Below are 23374 nucleotides of genomic sequence, written 5' to 3'. Positions count from 1 at the left end.
TCATGCACCCAGGGCTCATTGCTTGCCTTGGCTGCCTTTTCCCTGTGGCCAGGACTTCCCATCTCTTCTCTTCAAATGAGGAAGGCTGGCATTTTCCTCATGAGCAGCATGGACAGAAGTGTGCACTGAAAGCAGGGGGTTTATATCTAATCCCCACTGCAAAAGCAGCCAGGGTAGCAGTTAAAACTCTGGGTAGATGCAATCTGAGCACTATTAATCGCTTAATCCAACAGCCTTTGGTGGACCCAGGAAGGCTCAAAGGCAGCTCTGCAACATCAGCTGCTCCTGATTTATGTACCAGGCCAGAGGATACAAAAATCTGACAAATTGTTCCTTTTTGTGCACAGGTGGTGAACAGCACTTGCACACTCCCATTTTTCTTCCAGATGGGCTGTGCCTGTATCTTGACTCTCCTTCCCCTGCTGAAACCAGAACTGCCCATCAAGGTGACATTTCTGATTATCCCTGCTGTGGGAACAAGAGGCATGCAGGAGCCTAGGAACTGCTCACATCCCACACCTCTGAGCATCAAACTCAGGGAAACACCCCCTGCCAGAGCCACTGGGGGCCTCAGAAACCCACACTGCAATGTAATCCTGGCACAGCTGCTTTGTCTAACTACTTCTCCTTATTTCTTACACCTCATCTTATGTCCCATCCCCTGAATTTTAGCTGACTTTTTTCAATACTTTTACTAAAGAGGAGCTTTAAATTACTCCCTCACAATGTATATACAATTACCCAGCAATACTGACCAAGTAATTACTGTAACTTTTCTACTTGTCCTGAACAGACATTTTTAAAAAATGATTGCCACAAATTTGGGTAAAAGAACAGTGGAAATTATAGGCCAATAGCACGTCACTTTCACAGAGGGGTTCTTATTTTAGTCAGACTCCTCCGTTTTAGACACTTCTTCATTAAGCGGTGGCTTAGGTATATTAAGTGAGCAAGATTAAAAATAAATTTGGATGGGAATCATTTCTGGTCATCAGTGAACAAGTGCTTGGTTGGGCAATGCTACCATGCATGTGCTATTTCCTTAAGTGCTTTAGTACCTTTATAAAGCACACATGTAATGCACAGGGCTAATGGCTCCCATCCATCATTTCTGGAATGCTTTTTCTTCAAGGTGGAAATGTGTCTTTAATATTTCATCCTTGCTCCAGGAAAATTCCTGAGAAACCAATTCTTCCACCTTCTCCCTTAGGCTATTTATTATTAAATCTCACTCATGGTGTGGGATGAAGCTCCTGCTTTTACACAGCCAAGCACCATGGAGGAGGAGAGCTGGGAGGCTCCTCTCCTGCCCTCTGCCCGGCATCCTGCAGGTCTCAGGCTCTCTCCCAGGACAGACCTAAATCAGGGCACATCTCCAGGGAGTTCCCAGGGCTGTGGAGCTCACAGGCTCGCTGTGACCTTGGCTGATGGTGCTATGGAGAGCTCAGCTTTCCTTTTTCTCTTTCAATCCTTCCCCATGCGCAAGGACCGAGAGCAGCAGCTCTCCTCTCCTCCACCTCAGGCTAAATTCCCAGTGACCTGTTTCCCTCTCTGTAACCCCAGTGCACCCCTGGGGACACCCCAGGAGCTTCAGAAGGAGCCAAGCAAAAGCATTTACATGCCACACCACGAGAGCTTCCAGCAGAGAGGATGAGAGGAGTTCACGGAGAGGAGAAGATTGCAGGAGGCCACATGGAAATTGGCAGGCGCTGCTCCTCCTTGATTAAATGTGAATTTTGCTGCTGCTATGGAAACAGGACTGGGTAGAGCGCAGGAAATATTTATCAGTGGGTTAAATATTCCAACAATTTAGCTATTCAGGAGCAAGATTTCGGCCCTGGAGCCCTGCTGGGATTGAAAGTTGGGCAAATTGGTGAATCTGACCTGAGTTCTTTGACTGAATTCACTTGTCCACTCCAGCTCTTCCCAGTGGGACATGGATGTCAAATATTTGAATTCACTGGGTTTGGCAGGTTTATTTTTAAGTCTGTTGTCAGAAATCATCAATTCGGGCTAAACTCAGTGTTTCCAAAGTGGTGGTTCAGACTTTAATATATGGAAATTCATTATTTAATACAGAAAGCTTTATGAAATTGTAAGGAACGAATTTCTGTCTTACCCTTTTTTAATCATACTAAACTTACTATTGAACAGTTCTGTTTGCATTCTCAAAATGGACACAGCCACTATCTTAGGGAAGGAGGAAAAGAGCAGCAGAGCAAGCAGTGCCATCTTCAGTGCCATGGTGTAGGAAGGGTATTCTGGGGACAAGAGAGGAAATCTACATTTTTTCCAACTGCATCAGGAGTAGAATTTTCTAGTGTCATCAGAATTCCCAAATGGTGCTTTTTCTGTAGTCATCATCAGAAATCAGCTTTTCCACTGACTTATATAGTGACATTTTGAGATTTCTGCATCATAAGCACAAAAGGTTGCATTAATTTTTAAGAAAAGATGACATGAGCCATTCTCAATTCATTTGTTTAATTAAAGTCTTTTGCTTTGATCTTAAAAGCCACTGCAAGCAGGAAGCAAACAGATCTGTCTGAATAGAGGAACAGGTCCTGTGTTTGTTAGTTAAAGATGCTCTGATCCCTCCACAGGTATGATATGGTCAGAGTGCAAGGAGATCTGGGAAGAGGGTCCACGTGAATACGTGGTGCATCTCTGGAACCTGCTGGACTTTGGGATGCTGTCCATCTTTGTGGCATCATTCACTGCCAGGTTAATGGCTTTCCTTAAAGCCTCTGAGGCACAACAGTACGTAGATCAGTACGTTCAGGATGATGACCTCAATAATGTCACCCTTCCCCCTGAAGTTGCTTACTTTACCTATGGTAAGATGCTTTTTGCTATCTAATATTTCCTGTTCTTTTAAGTTAATGTGTGGCAGTACTGAAAGCAGCTTTCTTTTTGTGATATTTATATAGTTTTCCTCTAAATAAACCAATTTATTTTCCCTAGATCTACCCATTCCAGCCATCTTCCTAACCAGTCAGAAAGGACCCAAACCTCACTCAGCCTCTGCTCTTGTGCTACAGCCACATTCAGGTCAATCACATGCTGAAAATGTAGCTTGAGCAACAGGTAATTAGGAACTCTGAGTGAGCAGAATAGAATTTAAATTACAGATGAATTAATCTGCTTGGCTTTCCAAATGAGGGAGGAGGGAAATGTGTGAACAAACACAGGATCTGAGGCTGCAGTAACTCTGCATTTCTGTTACATCCAACACCTCTACAAAAATAAATAAGAATAGCAATAAAAATAGCTGCTGCTCATCAAAACCTACATTTTTGTAGAGCCTGTATCATCTCTAAAGTGCTGACATTGGGAAATACAATCCACAGCAGTGCCTTGAAAATGTTCTTTTGGATGGCTGAAATGGTTTTCCTTTGCTGTACAGAAATGAACAGAGCTTCACACACGTGTGGGGACCGGAGACATTGCACACCTCTACCAGCTCTAGATGGCACCTGGGCAAAACCCATGGGGATTTTTGCTCACAGGGGGCTGCAGAAGCTCCAGAACTGGGCACTAAGGAGCACCAGTGGCTCCCTAGGTGTTCTGCTGGTTGTTCTGGTGCTGCGCTTGGGCAGGAGAGGAGAGCTGGGCCAGCACTTCCTCCACTTAGACCCACAGAGCCCCAGAGCCACGGGCCTGACCCAGAGCAGTTCCACAGGGCCTGGGGGCCCCAGCAGCTCAGCCTCTTGCACCCCTCCCTGCCCACACAAGCCAAGAGCCACGGAGATGGGGTTGTGGCTTTTCCCTCTCTGCCTTGCTGCTCACCCATTTAAAGTGAGTTCATGACACAAAGGTGCAAAGGGTCCAGAACAGAATATCCCAACAAGATCCTGTGAATTCCTCCATCTGCTGCTTTTCCTTTGGTTCAGATTACTGCAAATAATGCCTAAGTTTAGTGCTGTGGCCCTGAAGATGTCACATGTTTTAATGTGAGTCTCAATCTTTCCATCAAGAATCTGAGGGGATGCAAGGACACTTATAAGCCATGTTAATACAAATGTTTACATTTCAGCAGATTAGGTAAATGATGCATATTTGGGGCTTTCTAAAATAGAAATATTAGAGTAACTAGACTTCAGAAACCGGTTTTAATATAGAGATAATATGAAAATGGTACACAATGTTTATACCTGCTTTATCTAAACAAATCCTAACTTTCTTATCTAATGGTGGGGTTAGAAGATCTTGTTCTCCCTAATGCTTCCTTTCCAAATACTGACACAGTGCCCTGTATCCAAATCTACAGCTGTACTCCACTGTGTTGTGGTTTTGGTTCTCCATCTCAAGAGCTTCAATTGGAGAAAGCACAGCACAGTTAATATTCAACTAGGAAACAGAAAATAATCGAGTTTGTTTAAAGCCATGCTGGTTTTTTTTCACTGTGTGGCTTCAGTAAATCCCAGTGATTTGGCAATTTCCTGCCTTTACCATGTGAAAAATACAACTAATTCACCATATTTGTACAGCATGTTGTGGTCCAGTGTACAGTTACCCCAAAGTTGTTTTTTTTCTCCTGTTTAACTCCCACCCGAATGCAAGACTGAGTCTGGAAAAGGGTCATTTATCATAGCAGCTTCCACCTAACCCTTTTTGTTACTAACACCCAGTGTACATGTATTGTTTTAGCCAGGAACAAGTGGCTCCCCTCGGATCCCCAGATCATTTCAGAAGGCCTGTATGCCATAGCTGTGGTACTCAGCTTCTCCCGCATTGCTTACATTCTTCCAGCCAACGAAAGCTTCGGCCCCCTGCAGATCTCTCTGGGCAGGACTGTGAAGGACATCTTCAAGTTCATGGTCATCTTCATCATGGTGTTCCTAGCCTTCATGATTGGGATGTTCAACCTTTACTCTTACTACCTTGGTGCAAAGTACAACCCCGCGTTTACAACGTGAGTACCCGCGGGACGAGGCTGCTCTGCAGGGCTGGCCCCCCTGGCCCTCGGCTCAGGGGCTTCCTGCTGCAGCTCTGGGGGGAAATCACACCCAGGTTTTGACAGGGAAACTGGTACCACTGATTTATTAAAAAATATGGGTGTGGATCTAGTACAGATATCCAACTGTGACGGACAAAGACTCTCTAACAGTTTAAAGTTAGAAAGTGTGTTTAATGTAGGATAGCTCCCAAATCCACACTGCAATTTACAGGTGATTACAGAGTCCTTTTATCTATACAGGTATTGAATACCCAGAATACAAATGCATATTCATCACCTTGGTACATCCCATTCCCTGCTTCATATGGTAATTAGTTCAAAAGCTATTAAGCATTTTATTAAGCGTATTAAGTGTAGTTTGTTCCTTGAAATGGGTCGGTGGTCCCTTTCATGGGGAGGGGTCCCAAAATGAGGAAGTAAATGAAGTCTTCCTCGTTCTGACCTTTCTACCTTTTCAATGCAAATATGACAAATGAACCCTTGGTAGAACTCCCATTCTCTGTCTCCAATTGGTTTCAGAACAGAGGAGGCCTACAATTGTCTTATGTTCCTAAAAGCTATTTATCAGTTTCTATATTCTTCATTATAAACCCAGCTAACCAAACATTGTGTTGACAAGCAATGAATTATTAGTTAACTACTAACTCTTAACTTCATCAAGGCCTACCCATTTATTTTAATTAACTCCAATAAAGCTTATCTCTAACTAAAATCTTAGCTCCTCTGAAATCTCTAAATTCCTTAAAGTTTATGTCTCACCACAGCCTGCAGCCCTGGCAGCCAGCTCTAGGCCTGAGTGTAGGGAGAGGAGTAGTTCAGATCTGGTTATTTCTGGAAATCAAACATCTGGAAATGTTTGTGAGATGTTCAGTTCGATGTGTCAAGAGAAGCAGTGGAAAAGTTAAACCTAAGATTAATGTTCTTAAATCTGTGAGATGAAATGTGTGTAAAATAAGGAAGGCTTTTTCTTCTCTGAGAGCCAGCATTGTGGGTTCAATTCCCATAGAGGCCACTCATTTAAGAGCTGGACTCAATGGTCCTTGGGGGTCCCTTCCACCTGTAATTGTGTGACCTGTTTTAGGACATCATCCCAGTGCAGCTGTGATTATCGGGTGCCCTTCTGCAGAGCCAGCTGCTGGCCATGGTGCTCAAAACAGAGCAAAACCACCCAGGGTGCCTGGGATGTGGGGCTCAAGCAGAAGCCATCTGAAAGCTGCACAGAGCATCCCACCAGGCTGCTCCCCACAGTGGCTCTGCCTGGCCACGCTCCCCTGCCAGCACTCCCAGCCCTGCAGAGCTGCCTGTGCTGGGAGCCCCTCCTTCACCTTGTCAGGGATGTTGGGAAGAGAAGGAGGTTGTTGCAAATGCCAATGGAATGAGGTTCAGGGTGAGGCTGCTTTTGAACTTAGAGCCCCTTTGGTGGGGTGGTGTTCACAGGGGTTCCAGGATGAGGGAAGAGACAAGAATCTTGACTCCATGTTTCAGAAGGCTGATTTATTATTTTATGATATATATTATATTAAAAGAAACTGATATATTAAAACTATAATAAAAAAATAGAAGAAAGGATTTCATCAGAAGGCTTGAAAGAAAAGGGAAGAATGGAATGATAAAAGCTTGTGACTCTCAGAGAGTCTGAGCCAGCTGACTGTGATTGGCCATTAATTGGAAACAACCACATGAGACCAATCAAAGATGCACCTGTTGCATTCCACAGCAGCAGATAATTACTGTTTTTCTTTTCCTCTGAGGCTTCTCAACTTCTTGGGAGAAAAATCCTGGCAAAGGGATTTTTCAGAAAGTATCACGGCTACACTTTGGTGGCAAGGCAAAATGCAGTCTGGATTCTACAGGACCCAGGAACACAAGTCCTGATCCTGTAGGGGACAGCTGAGGTCCTGAAGGAGTTTCCAGAGCAGGGGACAGTCCTGTTGAGTATGAGGGATGTGTCCCATGCATCCAGGGGGAAGCCTCCTCCCTCTCTGCAATGTGGCACCAGCACAGCATGGGACAGCCTGTTTTGTGTCACAAATCCACCTTGACTTGCCTTAGGGACACAGTGGGGAGGGTTTTCCTTCCCACACACCTGTCTTGGCATGATGTTTTCCCCCTGCTGTGAGCTGACTTCCAGGAAACCACTCCAGAGCCATAGAGCCTGAGCCCACAGTGGTGACTGTAAGCACAGCAGACATTTGATGCTGCATTTGATGTGTCAGTCCTGGGACATGTTACACATGAGCCTGGGGCTAAGCTCATCACTCCTCTTGGAGAAATTACCTTTCCAGCATCATTTCTGTCCTGCAAGTTGCTGTTGCCTTACAGTTTTACCACACCACCCTCTTGTGCCACATGTAACCTGTAACACAATGTTTACTTTCCCCTGTTGAGCCAAATTTGCATTCTAGACCTCTCCTGGAGCTTCAGGGTGCATTTTAGTGGAAGGATTTATGAGACCAGATACATTTACATTTATCTGTGCTCAGTAGTTGGGGAGAAGAGAACTGAGTGTGTGGGATGTGACTTGCTTCAGATTCGAAAAGGAGATGCCCTTGAAGCACAAGATTTAATGAGAATCAAGGCTGTATCACCTCTGGCTGCCTGGGGGCACAGCAGCCCTCACTTGTGGCATCCCCCAGGCACATCCCTGGAGAACAGCACTGACAAATTCCAGCCACTGGTGCAACTCAGCCCAGTAGCTCTCTTATTAGCACTCATTATCTAAGTGCATCTTCCAGTAGTTTGCAGCAGTGGCTCTCTATTGTCAGCGCCCGGCTGGCTCCAGCACTGCCAGCAGCACGGGGGGCCCTTCTCCCGAGAGCTGCCTTCGGGATAGCGCCTAAGGCAGTGCCCAGCTTGCGGCTGCAGGCACACCTTGTGCAGAACGGAGTCTGGTAAAGGCTGCAGCCAGCGGAAAGAAGAGGGCGGACTCCAACTGTGGCTTAATCCAGGCGTTAATGAACCCCAGGGGCACCAGCAGGAGGCGACAAGGAGGAGGAAATAGCAGCAGCTTTTAAAGGGTAGGGAGAACAAGGGAGGTGCCAGGCATTGGGCCAATGGGGGTGCAGTGGGGAGTGGGGTCCAAGGGATTGACACCTGAGCAGCACCAACGGGAACATTCTGGGGAGGGGCCCCGGTTCCTCAGCCAACCATCGAACTCCCCTGCTGGAACATTCTAGCAGTAAGGGCGGGGAGTGAGAGTGATTGGCGGGGTACTGGGGAGGGGTCAGAAGGAAAGATCCAAGGGTTTCCAGGGAAACCGGGGCGGAGTTTAGGGGATACATTGTCCACTGAGGTGGAGCCAGGGAGACAGACAGCTCCAAAGGCGGGAAGGGAGAACTGGGGCAGAACCATTTTCAGACATAGGGGGAGTGGAACAAACCAACCTAATAACTTAACAAAACACACTGCAACAGTAGTTACTGTCTTTTGATTGAAATAATGATCAAACATTCACTAAAATGATGACTGCTCACTGGAGTAAAGATTGCTTTGAATGCCCAAGGGATATTTGGACTGGGGAGACATCCTCCTTAACTTCAGCCTGCTGACTACTTATCCTGGGGCAACTTCATGTTCTTACAAAGCAAATCTTCCATGAGCATAAATTTTCCTTTCAAGAATTTGGAAGAGCCTTTAAAAATACTTACTTTCTTCTGATTATTTAAACACACAGGAGTGGCAAATGATGATCAGTGGAAACGAGCCCTTTCATCATGTGAAACAAAGAGAATAGATTTACATTCGTTCCAAAAATCCTTCTTAGACATTCCATGCAACAAACTAGAAGGCCTGAGGTAGACAGCCTCAAACAATTTTAATAAGAAAATTGCAAGGTTGTTTTGGCAGATGGGCAGACACCAGTTGTAGCAATTCCTCCTGCTCTAGTTTGGGTGGCTGCTTGTTGGCCTTGCTGAAGGTGATGGTCTCCTGATGCCATCAGCTTACTCATGGAAAGGAGGAAGATTTCAGTATTGGAGCTTGGCTATTGCAGCTGTCCATTCCCTGAAAAATCCCTGGGGCAAAAAGGGGTCATGCTTACTTTGGTGTCCTCATAACCCTTCTGTGACTGCAGCAGCATCACAGAAGGCATCTCCTGGGAGCATGTTTGTGAATTCTGATGAGGATAGGTGAAATTTTAGAGTGAGTTTTGCAGTCAGAAATGTGAATATTTAACTCTGATTCTCAGAGGTCACTTGGACAGTTGTGACAGAAAAAGACCCACTGGATTTGTGCCCATAATTGACTGTGGGCAGTTCCAAACAGCATTGGCAGCTCCCTGGATTGCCTCAGTGGGAAGCCTTAGACAAACAGCTGCTCACTAAAATACTTCAAATTACACATTTAAAAAAAGCACACCTTCCCAGGGCAGTATGTAAGCAGAAAAAAGAGTGTACACTGAGGGAATTGCTTGCTTAGTTCTGATGATAATAGTTAGTGAATATTTGGTTTAACTTTCACCCTCCCTTTCTACTGTACTTTGAAATTGTGTACTCAATTTCTTCTCTCTTCATCTACAGAGCAAGCACATAGCACCCCAGTGGCCTCTGCTTTGGGTTATTATACAAGGTTTCTGTCATTTCTCTCCTTTTGATGTTCTGGAAGCAAATGAAATAAGGATGCAGTTGTCTTTACTCCACACTAGTTAAATATAGAAATTATTTAACTAAATACACTTTCAAAAATTTTTGGAAGTTCTTCAATGCTGAAGAGCAGATCATTTCCACAGCAGTTGCCACCACACCAGCTATGTTTATCTGTTTATCAGATGCTGTGTACAGCACACAGCTCTTGAAACAGCCTGTAATTAAGAACATGCTATGCAAACAAATCGAAATGGAGGCAAGGCTGATTGTGTTCATCTTGCTTTCTGCATCAGAAATCAGGCTGAAGGCTACAAGGCAAGGTTTTCTGTCTCACTCTCCCCAAAGGGGAATGTGACTCACTGCTCAGTGCCAAAGCTACTTCGAGGCTTGGAGGCTTTTTTCTACTTGTTTTGTTTTGTCAAAATGTGATAGTTTTGTAGATTGCATTGACTGTGTTGCTTTTTTGGCAGAGTTAGTTCTCAAATTCATTTAAGGAGATAAATCTGAAAGGATGCCTTAAGGTTTCTTAAAGAGGAGGGCACAAGACTGATATGAAATGAGAGCCTTGCCATGATCCTTTTTCATGAACAGCACACTGCTGTATACAAAAGTGAGGAAAATCTGCAAATACATAATTGGCTATGCACTGTTAGGAAGCATCACCTTCCTCAATACAAATTCTTTACATTTTACTGCAATAAATATAATGAAACAAACAGACAAACAATCTCTGTGGTCTCCCCAGTGCAGTCAGTTCTAGCACAGTAGAGGGTGATTGCTGCAGAGCCACCTCCACAGGGAGCATCTGCCAATCTGTCACTGCCAGACCCCCCTGCTGCCAGGAGCTGTCAGTCTGGGCAGGACTCCTGACTTCCTAAATCCTTCATTTGTTTGCCTTTGAGAAGGATAAAACACCTGCTGACCTTGCAGGAAGGGGGTAAATTGCTTAGCTGGCAACAAGGAGACACATTGGCATCTTGGAATCTTTGAGAACTTGGCTCCCAACATCCTCCTCTCATGTTTTAGTGAGATGTTCTTGAAAAAAAAAAAAAAACACAACAAAACAAAAAGCCCAACTGATGTTCCCTGCAACCTGTGCCAAATCTCGTGCAACCTGGCAATGATCTAAAAGGGAGAAGGAAAGAGTCATCCAGCCTTTGGGAAGGGTAGGGATGGACTAGTACAAGGTCTCCTTAAATCATTTCCTCTGACAGAGAGACCTGCATCTGCCTGGGGGCACTGCTAAACATCATTTTGGGGCTACAGGTTGGGTCAGCCTCTGCAGCAGCCTCCCAGTCCCACCACCACGGGCACTGGTCCCTTGCCTGACACTGGAAATCAGGTTTATGGAGATGACAGAGGAACCTGGCAGCCCACCCTTCCCTCTGGGGCTCAGGGTGGTCAAGGCTGCTCACAGCTCTCAATTTACTTTTCAAGGAGAATCTGGCACTGCTCGAGTATAGAGGTCAATGCTCAAGCTGCAGAAAAGGAGCCGAGCTGACACATTGTATTAAAACCTGCCAGCAGGGTGGAAAACTGAGGGAACCTTTCTAAATTAAAAAGGAAAGTTAATAGCAGGGTGCAGCTGGGCTCGGGGCTGGAGTTATGGTTTTTATTAGTCTGGGAAATCACCTCGGTGGTGGGTTCCAATGCCAAAGATCATTGGTGTAATAAACTGGAAAGCACAACATCTATTGAAGGAGCAGTGGCCAGATTGCCACTGCACAGTGCAGGGAGTCTGACACAGTAATGCCAGGTCAGCTCTGCTGCAGATGAGGGCAGCAGAACAGAGCAGGGTGTTCCAGGAGAGGAAAAGCAGGTGGAAAAGTGATGGCACCTGAGTGCAGCATGGTCAGAACCCCCCCAGGGGTATCTCTCCAGCCCTGCAAAGCAGCAGAGCAGGGTGTTCCAGGAGAGGAAAAGCAGGCGGAAAAGTGATGGCACCTGAGTGCAGCATGGTCAGAACCCCCCAGGGGTATCTCTCCATCCCTGCAAAGCAGCAGGGTCAGGGAGTGGGCATCAGTGACTCTGGGGATCCGGGAACATTTATTTGTGCAACATTTATTTGAAGCATCACTCAAGGTCAGTCCCCACAAAACAATATACAGAGTAAATATTACACTATTTACTGCAGTTTTACTACTACTTGTAAATGAGCTATGGAGTACAAATTATGATGATAATTAAAAAGCAGTTTGCTGCAGCAGAAAGGAGCTGTCCGGGAATTCTGCACCAGCCTTTCAAAGGGTTGAAATTAATTTCTCTTGCTTTTATGAATGGTGTAATTGACACTGGAATTGATGTAATGTTTATTTTTCCTGTTGAATATGCCATGGTTTGTGTCTATAAGCTGTTTCTATAAACAGATTTAGCAGGATTAGTAAGATGCTACTCTAGTAAGAAAAATTTCATCAAAATAATTTTTATGGCAATGTTTCATTTGAAGGTGCTCCCTCCTGGCAGGCAGGAGGAGAAAGGAGGCAATTAACTGTTAACAGGCTCAGCAAAGGCAAAATGCCTTCTAAGTTAAATATTAGGCAAAATGCTTTCAAAATGTGCCAGCATCCCTCCTCCTCCTCCTCCTGCTGTCCTTTTCAGTTGTTGCTGCTCCCCTCCCTTGTTACTGCCCCAGCTCCTTGTATCAGACTCTCCTTCTGACCTGTTAGTCCAGCTTCATTCTTTCCAGCCCCACTTCTCTTTGTCATTGGCTTATTCCCCTTTTCCCTGTCTTTCAAACTTTTAATTTTCCTCTTGCTCCTTTCTACTCTCAAGCAAGGATAATAATCAAATCAAAATGCTTCTCTGCAACATCTTCTACCACTCCTTAAATCCAATTTCTTCCTACGAATGCTTGGGTGTCTGACATGTTTGGAGTCCCAAAGCAGGGTGGGAAGAAAATCAGACTATGGGAAAAAAATCAGACTATATTTGCACTCTGTGTTCTTTATATTAATGCCACAATGCAGAACTTTTCAATCCTTTCTCCTGAGTAAAAGACATGCTTCTCTTCTGCCCTGGAAACTGCAGAGAAGGAGGTCAGACTTGGTTCTGTCTTCTTGGGATGAAACAAGAGTGAGTGAGTGAGTAGAAGCAAAAGCCCTATATAAAAAGTTTCAAACTGCAAGTTGCCCATGGATTTTTCATCCCTATTAGGGACACAAAATCCAAGTGTAATGCACCTGATAAGAACAGATGGAGCAAATCAGGGCACTCTGTAACTTTGTAGTATTAATCAGAAATCATATTTCTTTATCAAATCAGGAAATGTGATTTGGCACATCCCTGGGTGATGGATAATGGGTTGCAATAACTGTGCCAAGATATATTTATATTTGTGGATTGCTGCTTTTATTATCAGCATGTGGCCTGGCTAACCCAGTGTCAACTCTATTAAGAGATTGTTTGTTTTATTTTTAGGGTAGAAGAAAGTTTTAAAACCTTATTCTGGTCAATATTTGGCTTATCTGAAGTGATATCTGTGGTGCTGAAGTATGACCATAAATTCATTGAGAATATTGGATATGTACTCTATGGAGTATATAACGTGACTATGGTGGTTGTGCTGCTTAATATGTTAATAGCCATGATCAACAACTCCTATCAGGAAATTGAGGTAAGATAAATCAGATTACAAACACAAACTTAATTATTACTGATAATGAAGATGCTAAAAACCCAAGGAGGCTGTAGTTTACTTTACATCCAAGGTTAGAATCCTGAAAACATCATATGTGGTACAACAGTTAAGGCTGAGTCTGTCCCCAAATTATGATTTAATGAATAATAAACAATTAATCATTTCTATAACTATTTCAGCTTCCTTGTTTTTAATGACCCTCTGTGAGTAAACCAAACTTCCTTAACAGGTATTTAATGAAAGTGGGTTTTGATATTTTTTATTTCTTTTCTTGATTATGATAATTTATCCATGTGTGTTGCTTTAGCTGCATTGTTTGCTTATGACAGAGTAATATTTCTTCTGACTTTTTGCCCTGTTCTCTACTGCTTAAACACTCCAGCCCATGTAGATATGAAACACATGTGCATTCATGAAAATGTTTAGACATTCCATATTGTCCAATTACCAGGCATAAAACTTGACACAATTTTTTTGAAAAGTCATTAGGGTCTGCAAAACATGACTTTGTGGACATTTACAAAAAACGTCTTTTGAAGCATATAAACAGAGCCCTCAAGGAATATTAATAGGTTTCTGCAGAAAGGCATTTGCAGGGTTTACCCAGCCCTGTTCAGTAGTGTGGCTATTAGCAGAGTGGATTTGCTAAATGCTTTGGACATAAACAACTCTCTGCTAATCTAAATAAAGGCAGAAAAAAATACATTATTTGGATAATGTTAATGGTGAGTCACCTTTTACTTCTGATTTGTTAAATGTCAAACTTCTGCAGTTGGGTTTGTAGTAATTACTTGTCCTAACCTCCCCTCAAAACCTGACATTGAAAAAGGCCAGGGCTGAAAATATTTTCTCACTGTAATGTTGGATTCATCCATGAACCGTAGTACAAATATAACTCTATCCTGTGCATGCTGCAACTGAGTCTAAATGTCAGAGAGACCTTACACATGCTCTCTGCCCCAGAACCTTTCAGGACTGCAGAAAGCAGAGTCATTTCTCCAAAGGTTTCTAATCATATAGGATCAAGCAATTCCCTGAGTCCTATTCACCTGAAACAAGTTTTACTTCAGAAGTGGTCTCAGCCTCTTACTGCATTTTCCAGTTTATTGTAGTAGACAGAGATGCTCTTAAAAAAAAAAAAAGGTCTCTGAAAATATCTGAAGAGATGGACTATAATAACTTTCCAGTTTAAACTTTGTGAAAGCCATTTTCTTAGAAAAATGGTTTGTCATCCTTCTTGATGGCATGGAAAGTTTGGAAATTTTGTTAAAGATTTCTTGTAACTATCAGCAAACAAAACAAGTGTGAGTTTTTGGCCCAGATCCTTCTAATTGAAGAAAAACTAGTTCTTCTCCTAGTAATTCATTTAAGTACTCATTAGTGTGAGATTTCGAGAGCTCTCTGTGAATCTCTGTGAAGATTAAAGAGAGTTGTAGAATCTGAGCCATATAGGTTGGAAAATCCTATGAGCATTCACCCAGGTGGCCAAGGCCACCACCAAACCATGTCCCCAGGTGCCACATTGACACATCTTTCAGTATCCCCAGGGGTGGTGACTGACTGCAGAGGAAGTCCCTATTGCCAAAGTGTTTGTCTGACCAGAGCAATGTCAATAATGTCCTGGGATGGACATTACTGAAGAATTAAATTCCATTATGGTCAGTGAGCAGATGGTTTGCTGTTAGCTGCAGTGACAAGACCATATTTTCTTTTTAGACCTTCCATTTAACATCTCTCTTTGCTGCTTCTGGTTTTCCTGTGTTTATGCCTCAAGTATTGGTGCTTCCTGACAAATCTGGATTTATGGAAAGAAATCCTTTTGCTAGCCACAGAACAGAACTACTCCCATCAGTAATACCTTTAACTGCTTAACAGAAAGGCATTAGAACTCTTCATTAGTTGTTTGTTCTGTAATTCACCTAAAGAATTCTGTGAGGTGCAACCCCAAACCATGAGAACAGCAAATGGCAGAAGGGAATGCTGCTGCTCTGGAGAAGACACATTGCTGTAGCTGTGGCAGAATTCATCTCCATGGTGTCATGGCAGTTCCTGAGCAGGTTCCAGAGGTTCAGGATAATCAGAGGGAATGAATTCCAGCAGACCACAGATGTACAGGGAGCTGGCAGATCCACACCTCTGCTGCTGCTTCTGCCCTCCATGTAAAGCACAATGAACACAGTATACAGCAGCTGTATCTGATCCTTTCTTCTGCCTGATAAATGCTCCTGGTTCATGGCCCTGAGCATCCTCCTGTATAAATGCCAAGTGAACGATTTCCTCCATAAAATATTAGCTAACCTTGCCCTTGTTACTTGGAAGTGATCCTAGCCCACTTTGACAATTCATAAAGGACATTCACAGACACTGAATGACAAGGTTTTCACCACCTTCATCAGTGACAGGAGGTGAACAGTAGGAGACTTAAGGTGTTTAGGGATACATGGTGGTGAATACAGACAGGACCCAAGAGGAAATCAGCTGATGATAGAAGAATGCTCATCCAGCAGTGTCTGAGCCTCCCTGAGGGGATTCCTGGCCAGAGCAGTGGTAACAGATGGCACAGAGCACTGCAGTTCATCACAGACAGTCTTTGCTGTTGTTGTGCTCATAAAAATTTTTTCTGCTTTCCATGTCTCTATATTCTGACACATTCATTTGTCAGCATAGCAAAAAACCAGATTGTTACTGAGACAACCCTTTGATATACAAGGAAATAGTCTAATATTTGGAACACACATACACTCTGTTTATGCATAATTTTGTTTAAATTTTCCTTGTTTTGAAATCACCACAGAGAAGCCTGCAAATACACATTTTGTGCAGGGGCCTTGTTCTGGGAGGCAGAATTTGGTTGCAGCTAACTCCTACCTGTATGTTTGTCCTGGTCAGAGCTACATTCCTTTCTATTTACTAATTTGGATGTTGATTTGTTTTTCCTTCTTCCCTTCCTAAGGAGGATGCAGATGTGGAGTGGAAGTTTGCACGTGCCAAGCTCTGGCTATCCTACTTTGATGAAGGAAGGACTTTACCTGCTCCTTTTAATCTAGTGCCAAGCCCTAAATCATTTTATTATCTCATACTGAGAATAAAAATGTGCCTCATAAAACTCTGCAAATCTAAGGCCAAAAACTGTGAAAATGACCTTGAGATGGGGATGCTGAACTCCAAAAAACGGGTATGTTTTATCTGCACTTTTCAGCTTCTTTGTGGAAAGGATTCATGCCAGGGAGCTTCTGGAGGGGGCTGGAGGGTACACAGGGACAGTGGGGACAGCACAGCCTCTCACAGGACTTCACCACTGCACGTTGTTCTATCATATTGCAAGCAGAGGGCCCTCCCAAAGGTGTGGCCTCATTGCACCAGGCACCAGGGAAAGGGCGATTTTTGTAAAAGCAGGCACTTTTTAACTTTTATAAAAGCCAGAACTTCTTAACTTTTATAAAAGCAGGCACTCCAAGGCCAAATAAGCAAGGTCAGAAAGAGGGGCAGAAGCAGAGGCACAAAGAGGTTCACAACTTGTCTGGCTCAGGACCATTGTTCCAGGCTCTCCCAGCTGAGCTGTGTGACACTGCCCAGGGAGGGGACAACAGGGTGGCACTCTCCAGCTGAGATGTGTGCAGGCCACCCTCAGCTGTAACCTTGGAAGGAAGACTGAGGAGAAGGGAAGGGAAGCTGGAGGAGGCTTTGCAGAATTTGCCTTTGGGATATGTAGACTTTAAGATCTGCCTGGATCTCTTGGAGGAGCAAGCAGAGCCCTCCAGCTCATGGTGAACCCTCCTGCTCATGGTGAACCATCCAGCTCATGGTAACCATCCAGCTCATGGTGAACCCTCCTGCTCATGGTGAACCATCCAGCTCATGGTAACCATCCAGCTCATGGTAACCATCCAGCTCATGGTGAACCCTACTGCTCATGGTAACCATCCAGCTCATGGTGAACCCTCCTGCTCATGGTGAACCATCCAGCTCATGCTAACCATCCAGCTCATGGTAACCATCCAGCTCATGGTGAACCATCCAGCTCATGGTGAACCATCCAGCTCATGGTGAACCATCCAGCTCATGGTGAACCCTCCTGCTCATGGTGAACCATCCAGCTCATGCTAACCATCCAGCTCATGGTGACCATCCAGCTCATGGTGAACCATCCAGCTCATGGTGAACCCTACTGCTCATGGTGAACCATCCAGCTCATGGTGAACCCTACTGCTCATGGTGAACCATCCAGCTCATGGTGAACCATCCAGCTCATGGTGAGCCCTCCTGCTCATGGTGAGCCCTCCTGCTCATGGTGAACCATCCAGCTCATGGTGAGCCCTCCTGCTCATGGTGAGCCCTCCTGCTCATGGTGAGCCATCCAGCTCATGGTGAACCATCCAGCTCATGGTGAGCCATCCAGCTGGTGGTGACCATCCAGCTCATGGTGAACCATCCAGCTCATGGTGAGCCATCCAGCTGGTGGTGACCATCCAGCTCATGGTGAACCATCCAGCTCATGGTGAACCATCCAGCTCATGGTGAACCCTCCTGCTCATGGTGACCATCCAGCTCATGGTGAACCCTCCAGCTCATGGTGAACCATCCAGCTCATGGTGAGCTCCCCAGCTCATGGCGAACCCTCCAGCTCATGGTGAACCATCCAGCTCATCGTGAGCCATCCAGATCATGGTGAGCCCTCCTGCTCATGGTGACCATCCAGCTCATGGTGACCATCCAGCTCATGGTGAACCATCCAGCTCATGGTGAACCCTACTGCTTATGGTGACCATCCAGCTCATGGGAACCATCCAGCTCATGGTGAACCATCCAGCTCATGGTGAGCCCTCCTGCTCATGGTGACCATCCAGCTCATGGTGACCATCCAGCTCATGGTGAACCATCCAGCTCATGGTGAACCCTACTGCTTATGGTGACCATCCAGCTCATGGGAACCATCCAGCTCATGGTGAACCATCCAGCTCATGGTGAGCCCTCCTGCTCATGGTGACCATCCAGCTCATGGTGAACCATCCAGCTCATGGTGAGCCCCCCAGCTCATGGTGACCATCCAGCTCATGGTGACCATCCAGCTCATGGTGACCATCCAGCTCATGGTGAGCCCCCCAGCCCATGGTGAGCCCCCCAGCTCATGGGAACCATCCAGCTCATGGTGACCATCCAGCTCATGGTGAGCCATCCAGCTCATGGCGAACCATCCAGCTCATGGTGAGCCATCCAGCTCATGGTAACCATCCAGCTCATGGTGAGCCATCCAGGTCCAGGCAAAGCCCACAGCCTCCAAAGAGGATCATCCTCCCAGGAGTTTGAGAGAGCTGCTCAGGTCTGGTGCTCACCCACTCTCTGCCAGCACCTAAATTGAAGGGAGAAGTCTGTCCATGGGGTTTAGTCTGTATTATCAAATAATTTAACCATCAACATGGGGAGCATTGCTGAGATAGACAAGCATGTCTACAAATTCATTTAACACTGCTATTGATTACTGGAAGAACCACTAGAACAGTGGAGTCTCAAAATGAAAGAAGTGTTTCTCCTTCAAATAATGATTTTTAAATGATTTTAAAATGTTATTTGAATCAGACTGCACTAAGCTCGCTTTGTTTGAAATTTAATTTCTGCTTCAAAGCCTAAAACAAAGTAATAAAATTTTCTCTAAGCCTCTGCTTCCCCAAGCCTGATGAGGGAAAGTGTCTGGCTTGCCCTTTTTCATGGAACTCATGCAAAATTCATATTTTCCATGGCTTTAGCATAAGCAATTAAGAATATCAGTCATTTCTTGCTTGCCTATTGATTTTGTTCACGTATCATCTTCAAGAGTCTCTAAGTTCATGATATACCTGATGAGTAAGAAAGAAATTTTTTAAAAATTACACTATTATTTCAGATTTTCAATCATTATAAACATCCTGATTTGAAAGAAAAAAAATAAATCAGGATCTCTGGCTCAACCATGGAAGAAAAGCCCTTATCCAGGGCCTCTCCTCTACACAGAATTGCATATAGGTGCAGAAGTCTATGATATTTATTCCTTGAATAAGTGACTTTTTTTTTTGTTAGTATTGGATCAAAAACCTCAGAGGTGGATTACAGTCAAAGAAATCTCCAACAAATTTTATGTGTAGTGTCCAGAAAAGTCTCCTTGGAAGCTTCTAGAGCTGTCATGCCTCTGATAAAAATGAAATTGTCTGTTTAAGAAATGCATCTTTTTCTTGACCAGAAAGAAATAGACAAGGGTACTGCTGTTTTAAAAGGACTTGTGAAAATCAATTGTGTTTCAGAATTTGGTTTTGTACCACAATCCTGTTCTTCCAAATACAAGTAGTGATCTCGTGTTCTGAATTGATAAGCATCAGCCTCATTAAGATAAAAGTATTTTGTGCCTCTTTACACCTTGGTGTCTAAAACTTGTGTGTGAGTACCATTTCTGCCTAGATAACTTAGAATCCAGATTTTTCCATTAATTTGTGTATTTTTTGGTTTTTTTTCTGTCTTCCAAATATTTCCTCTTTTGGCCTGAATGTTCTGGCTTTTACTCTGCTGTACACAGAACCATTTCCTACTGTTTTTCTAAAGCTCTGCTTGGTTTGGGGCTGTCTGGGTATGAGAAGCTATCATTGATTTAATCATGTCATGATGTTTTATAATTTCAGAAAGTTCGTTTTCACTCTAGCATTCAAAACACAGAGAGTTTTTCTGGGAAGAACGCTTACACCAAGCCCACGAGATACCAGGTAATCAGAGCATGAAAGCAGGAGCCAGGGGAGAGCTCTGCCAGTGCCCAGCTCCTGCCTGCAGGAATCACCTTTGCCTTGTCCCAGGCGATGCTGTCCTGGCACGGGCACTGCCTCAGGGCTGGGCTGGGGTGTTTTGGAAACAAAAGCAGCCTGTACCCCATGGAAACACGCATGGTGTTAGCATTTGTCATGCTAATTAATGCCTCCCGAGGGGGTTTAACTCAGCACACATCACCCAACCTTTACTCCTCCCATCTTGCATCGACAGCATTTCATCCCCCATGGCTCAGCCACCTCTCCAGCTGCTGCATTGACATTTGCACGTGCTTCCTCTGGCTCGTCCTGCCCAGCTAAGCCTGCAATGTGCTACGGTTCAGAACCCCCCTGTGGCTGCAGAGGTGGCACAGGGCACCACAGCTGCCTGTCCAGCTCCAGTGTGGTGCCAGCAGATGTGCAAACGTGTCCCAGGGCAAAACAGAATGTGGCCCACAGGATTTTTGCCTTCTTTTTTAACATAAAGTGGAAAGGAATCTGATGGCAAGTGTTGTGTCTGAAAGGACTGACATTAAAGATAGATGTGAAAAATAGTTAAATTGGCTAAAATGTGCAAGGGCAATTCCAGAAGTGGTTTGTCTTGTGTTGGTACAGCTTCCAGCACAATGGGCTCCCAAGGTGTTCAGCAGACCAGTAAGAAATTTCTACTGGTTTTAAAAATTTTTCATGCTTTTCTACCAAAATAGGAGGGGTATCTAAAAATCTAAGTTAGAAATGGGATGCATTCACTCTGGCATCTGGAGTTAGTTGGCTTGATTCTATCAAAGGAAAAGGGATGAGAGATTGTGCCCTGCTCAAAGTGGCATTTCAGCACTTCTGAAACATCCCCATCCATTCAAACCCACAGATGATGTGTCAGCCTCTGCTGGACTGGTTCTCTTCCTGTAGCTATTATTTCTCAATGAGGCCACCCAGTGTTTATGGTAAATTAGACTTTTATTTCCAATATTGAAAAAGCCAAAGGTGAAAATAGACAAAAAAATATAAGTACCCGTTATTTTGTTTTAATAATGCCAGGTTTGTCTTCAAACTACCTTAGAACATTTTGGTTGCTGCAGAAAGAAATTGCCCAAATAATATAAGGAGAATGTAATAGTCTGAACATAAAGAAAAAGGAGCAGTGTGATAATTTGTCTGGAAAGCTTTTCTTCTACAACTGGGAAAACCTTTGAAGCAGTTGCTTCTTGCTTAGCAGTGTTTATTGAGGGATGTATCTGCAGTCTCTGCAGTCTGTGTGCTTAAGACTATATATGAACAGTGCTCTAGAGGGATAACAAAAATATACAGAATTTAAACATGCAATATTTTGAAAAGCATGAGGAACAATTCAGTACAGCTGCCATGATTTGGGAATAAACTAGTCTAGGAAAAATGATATCTTTATCAAAGAGAATATGGGAACTGGTGTAAGGAGAGGTTATGTATCATTTTTTTCCAGGTAATAAGAACCTGCGTTCTGATTCCTTGTTTTAGTCTAAATCTCCTCTGACTTCTGCTCTGGAAAAAAATTACTTATTTTTGGACCCAGGATTTCCCTACTTTCCCCAAACATTACTTCATTTATGTTTTCTCAGGTGACAGCCCTACCTCCCTCTGGATTCTACTACCTTGGCCATCTCCAGCACACCGTAGGTGCACTGTACCTCATCTCTGCTGCCTTAGCCAGATGCCTCTGACATACAGGACAGTCTTAGTCATCCCATATTCCATGGCTGCATGGCATATACAAATGACTGGATCCTTCTTTGATCTCCACAAGCCTTTTGCACTGCTATAATCCTTATTTGGCTAGTCAGAAAAAAGAGCAGGTGTACTGTTTTCTTAATGTCACACCCTTTGTAGCATTTTTCAGATGTTCCAAGCAGAGATGTGATTGCTTTGTGAAGGGAGTCCATGCTGGGAGATGCTTCTCCTTTAACACTGGACCTCTGGTCAAAGACACTGAGCTCTCTTGTGTTTGCAGAGGATGTATGTAAATCTCTGTCTCTAAGAGAGCAGTTCTTTTTATGTTTATATATATTTATTCCTTTTTTCCTTTATAGGTTTTTATTATGAGATTTTTTTCCTCACTGGGGTATCTTTTCTAAAGTGAAGACAAGGCTATCAGCTGTACCCCAGAGTGCAGCCCAAAACTGCCAAAGTTACTTTCCTTCTACATAAATGGAGCTTAGGCATTCTTGGAACAATAGCACATTGCAAGCTCATATCCATAACTATCATCTATTCCCATACTTACTCTTCCTTACTAACAATCATCTTCCATTTTGTAAATTTACATGGCTTTACATTTTTCACCATATATGTCTCTTAAAATCCACCATTTCCATAAGAAACTTTTCTCCCTTAAGTCAAGTTCCCCACCTTTCTTCAGACTCTCTTTTCTCTGTCCTTCTCTAAATTTATTTTCTTTTTAAAACCCAATGACAAGGGTAACAAAGTCTTTCTGTGAACCTCAGGTCAGCTGCATTGTGAGTGAGTTTTCTAACATCATTAATTAACCACTTATTTCTTCCTGTAAAGTACTATTAGACAGCAACATGCTAAAAGAAGGCTCTTGGAACCCATTTCCTTAGCTTTTTATTGGATCATCTGTGTTTTCTTTCTGTCTGTGGGACATGCTCTACATTCACATGCATCCCACAAAGAACCCCAAAGTGCTGAGTGATAGAGTGACTGTCAATCAACTACTGTAGCACAATGTTCACAATGTAAAATGTAAAATAAATGGGGGGGGGGGGGGGGGGGGGGAAATAATAAAATATCCCAGGTGAAACCAGATGTTTGGGTTGCTCATAATAAGTCTGGCATGTGGACAGTCTCCCACTGAAGGAGTGTTTCTGTTCTCCTTCCAGAAGATAATGAAGCGTCTGATCAAGCGCTACGTGCTGAAGGCTCAGGTTGACCGGGAGAATGACGAGGTCAATGAAGGCAAGTGGAATTTTATAACTGACCCACCTAAGGAGCATGAGCTGTTATTGCTGCTGATCTGGCCAGTAGGAGGGTTGAGCTTAGTTGAGATGCTCTGTAGAGAGATCTTGCTCATGCTCACACTCAGGTCAGCAGTGCTGACTCTGAGCCACCCTTGTGCCCTTGAATTCCAGGTCCTTGTTTGTCCTCAGCAGAGCACAGATCTCACAGGATCTTCACCCTGCCCTGCTCACCCCTGTAGCTCTGCCACCAGGGTATTGCCAACACCCAAGCTTACTCTGGTGTCTAGGTGAAGCATTTTCTGACTGCCCTGCCCAAGCCTGCCACAAGGACTCTGTTTTGAATGGGATCCAGATTCATATTGCTGTGGTGGCATGTGGGATTTGTGTGCAGACAGAAAGGAACCTCTAACACCTCTTAACTCCCCTCCTGCAAATACCCTATGTAGCTGGAGATCAGATTGTGGAGAGAGAACAAATTT

The 23374-nt window shown here is 44.1% G+C and overlaps 1 protein-coding gene and 1 long non-coding RNA gene across 4 annotated transcripts in view; one reads left to right on the top strand and one right to left on the bottom strand.

Moving 5' to 3' along the window:
• Positions 1-23374, bottom strand: part of LOC139597687 (uncharacterized) — a 77328-nt gene that overhangs the window by 2705 nt on the left and 51249 nt on the right. The gene's annotated exons all lie outside the window — the stretch shown is intronic.
• The window catches only part of TRPC7 (transient receptor potential cation channel subfamily C member 7), a 74295-nt gene that overhangs the window by 48966 nt on the left and 1955 nt on the right, over positions 1-23374 (top strand). Inside the window, exons 6-11 of one of the 2 annotated variants that reach the window (XM_071443253.1) lie at positions 2604-2837; positions 4753-4915; positions 12961-13156; positions 16134-16355; positions 19828-19908; positions 22818-22893. In XM_071443253.1, the coding sequence (XP_071299354.1) occupies positions 2604-2837; positions 4753-4915; positions 12961-13156; positions 16134-16355; positions 19828-19908; positions 22818-22893 (972 nt within the window). Of the gene's footprint in view, positions 1-2603; positions 2838-4650; positions 4916-12960; positions 13157-16133; positions 16356-19827; positions 19909-22817; positions 22894-23374 lie in introns of both variants that reach the window. The other variant, XM_071443252.1, reaches the window with a different exon arrangement.

The sequence above is a fragment of the Agelaius tricolor genome, unplaced genomic scaffold, assembly GCF_023055355.1.
Source record: "Agelaius tricolor isolate 1412-34295 unplaced genomic scaffold, bAgeTri1.0.p SCAF_18, whole genome shotgun sequence".
NCBI classification, from domain to species: domain Eukaryota; kingdom Metazoa; phylum Chordata; class Aves; order Passeriformes; family Icteridae; genus Agelaius; species Agelaius tricolor.
Note: the sequence above shows the minus strand (reverse complement) of the source record. Positions and strands in the feature narration are given on the sequence as shown.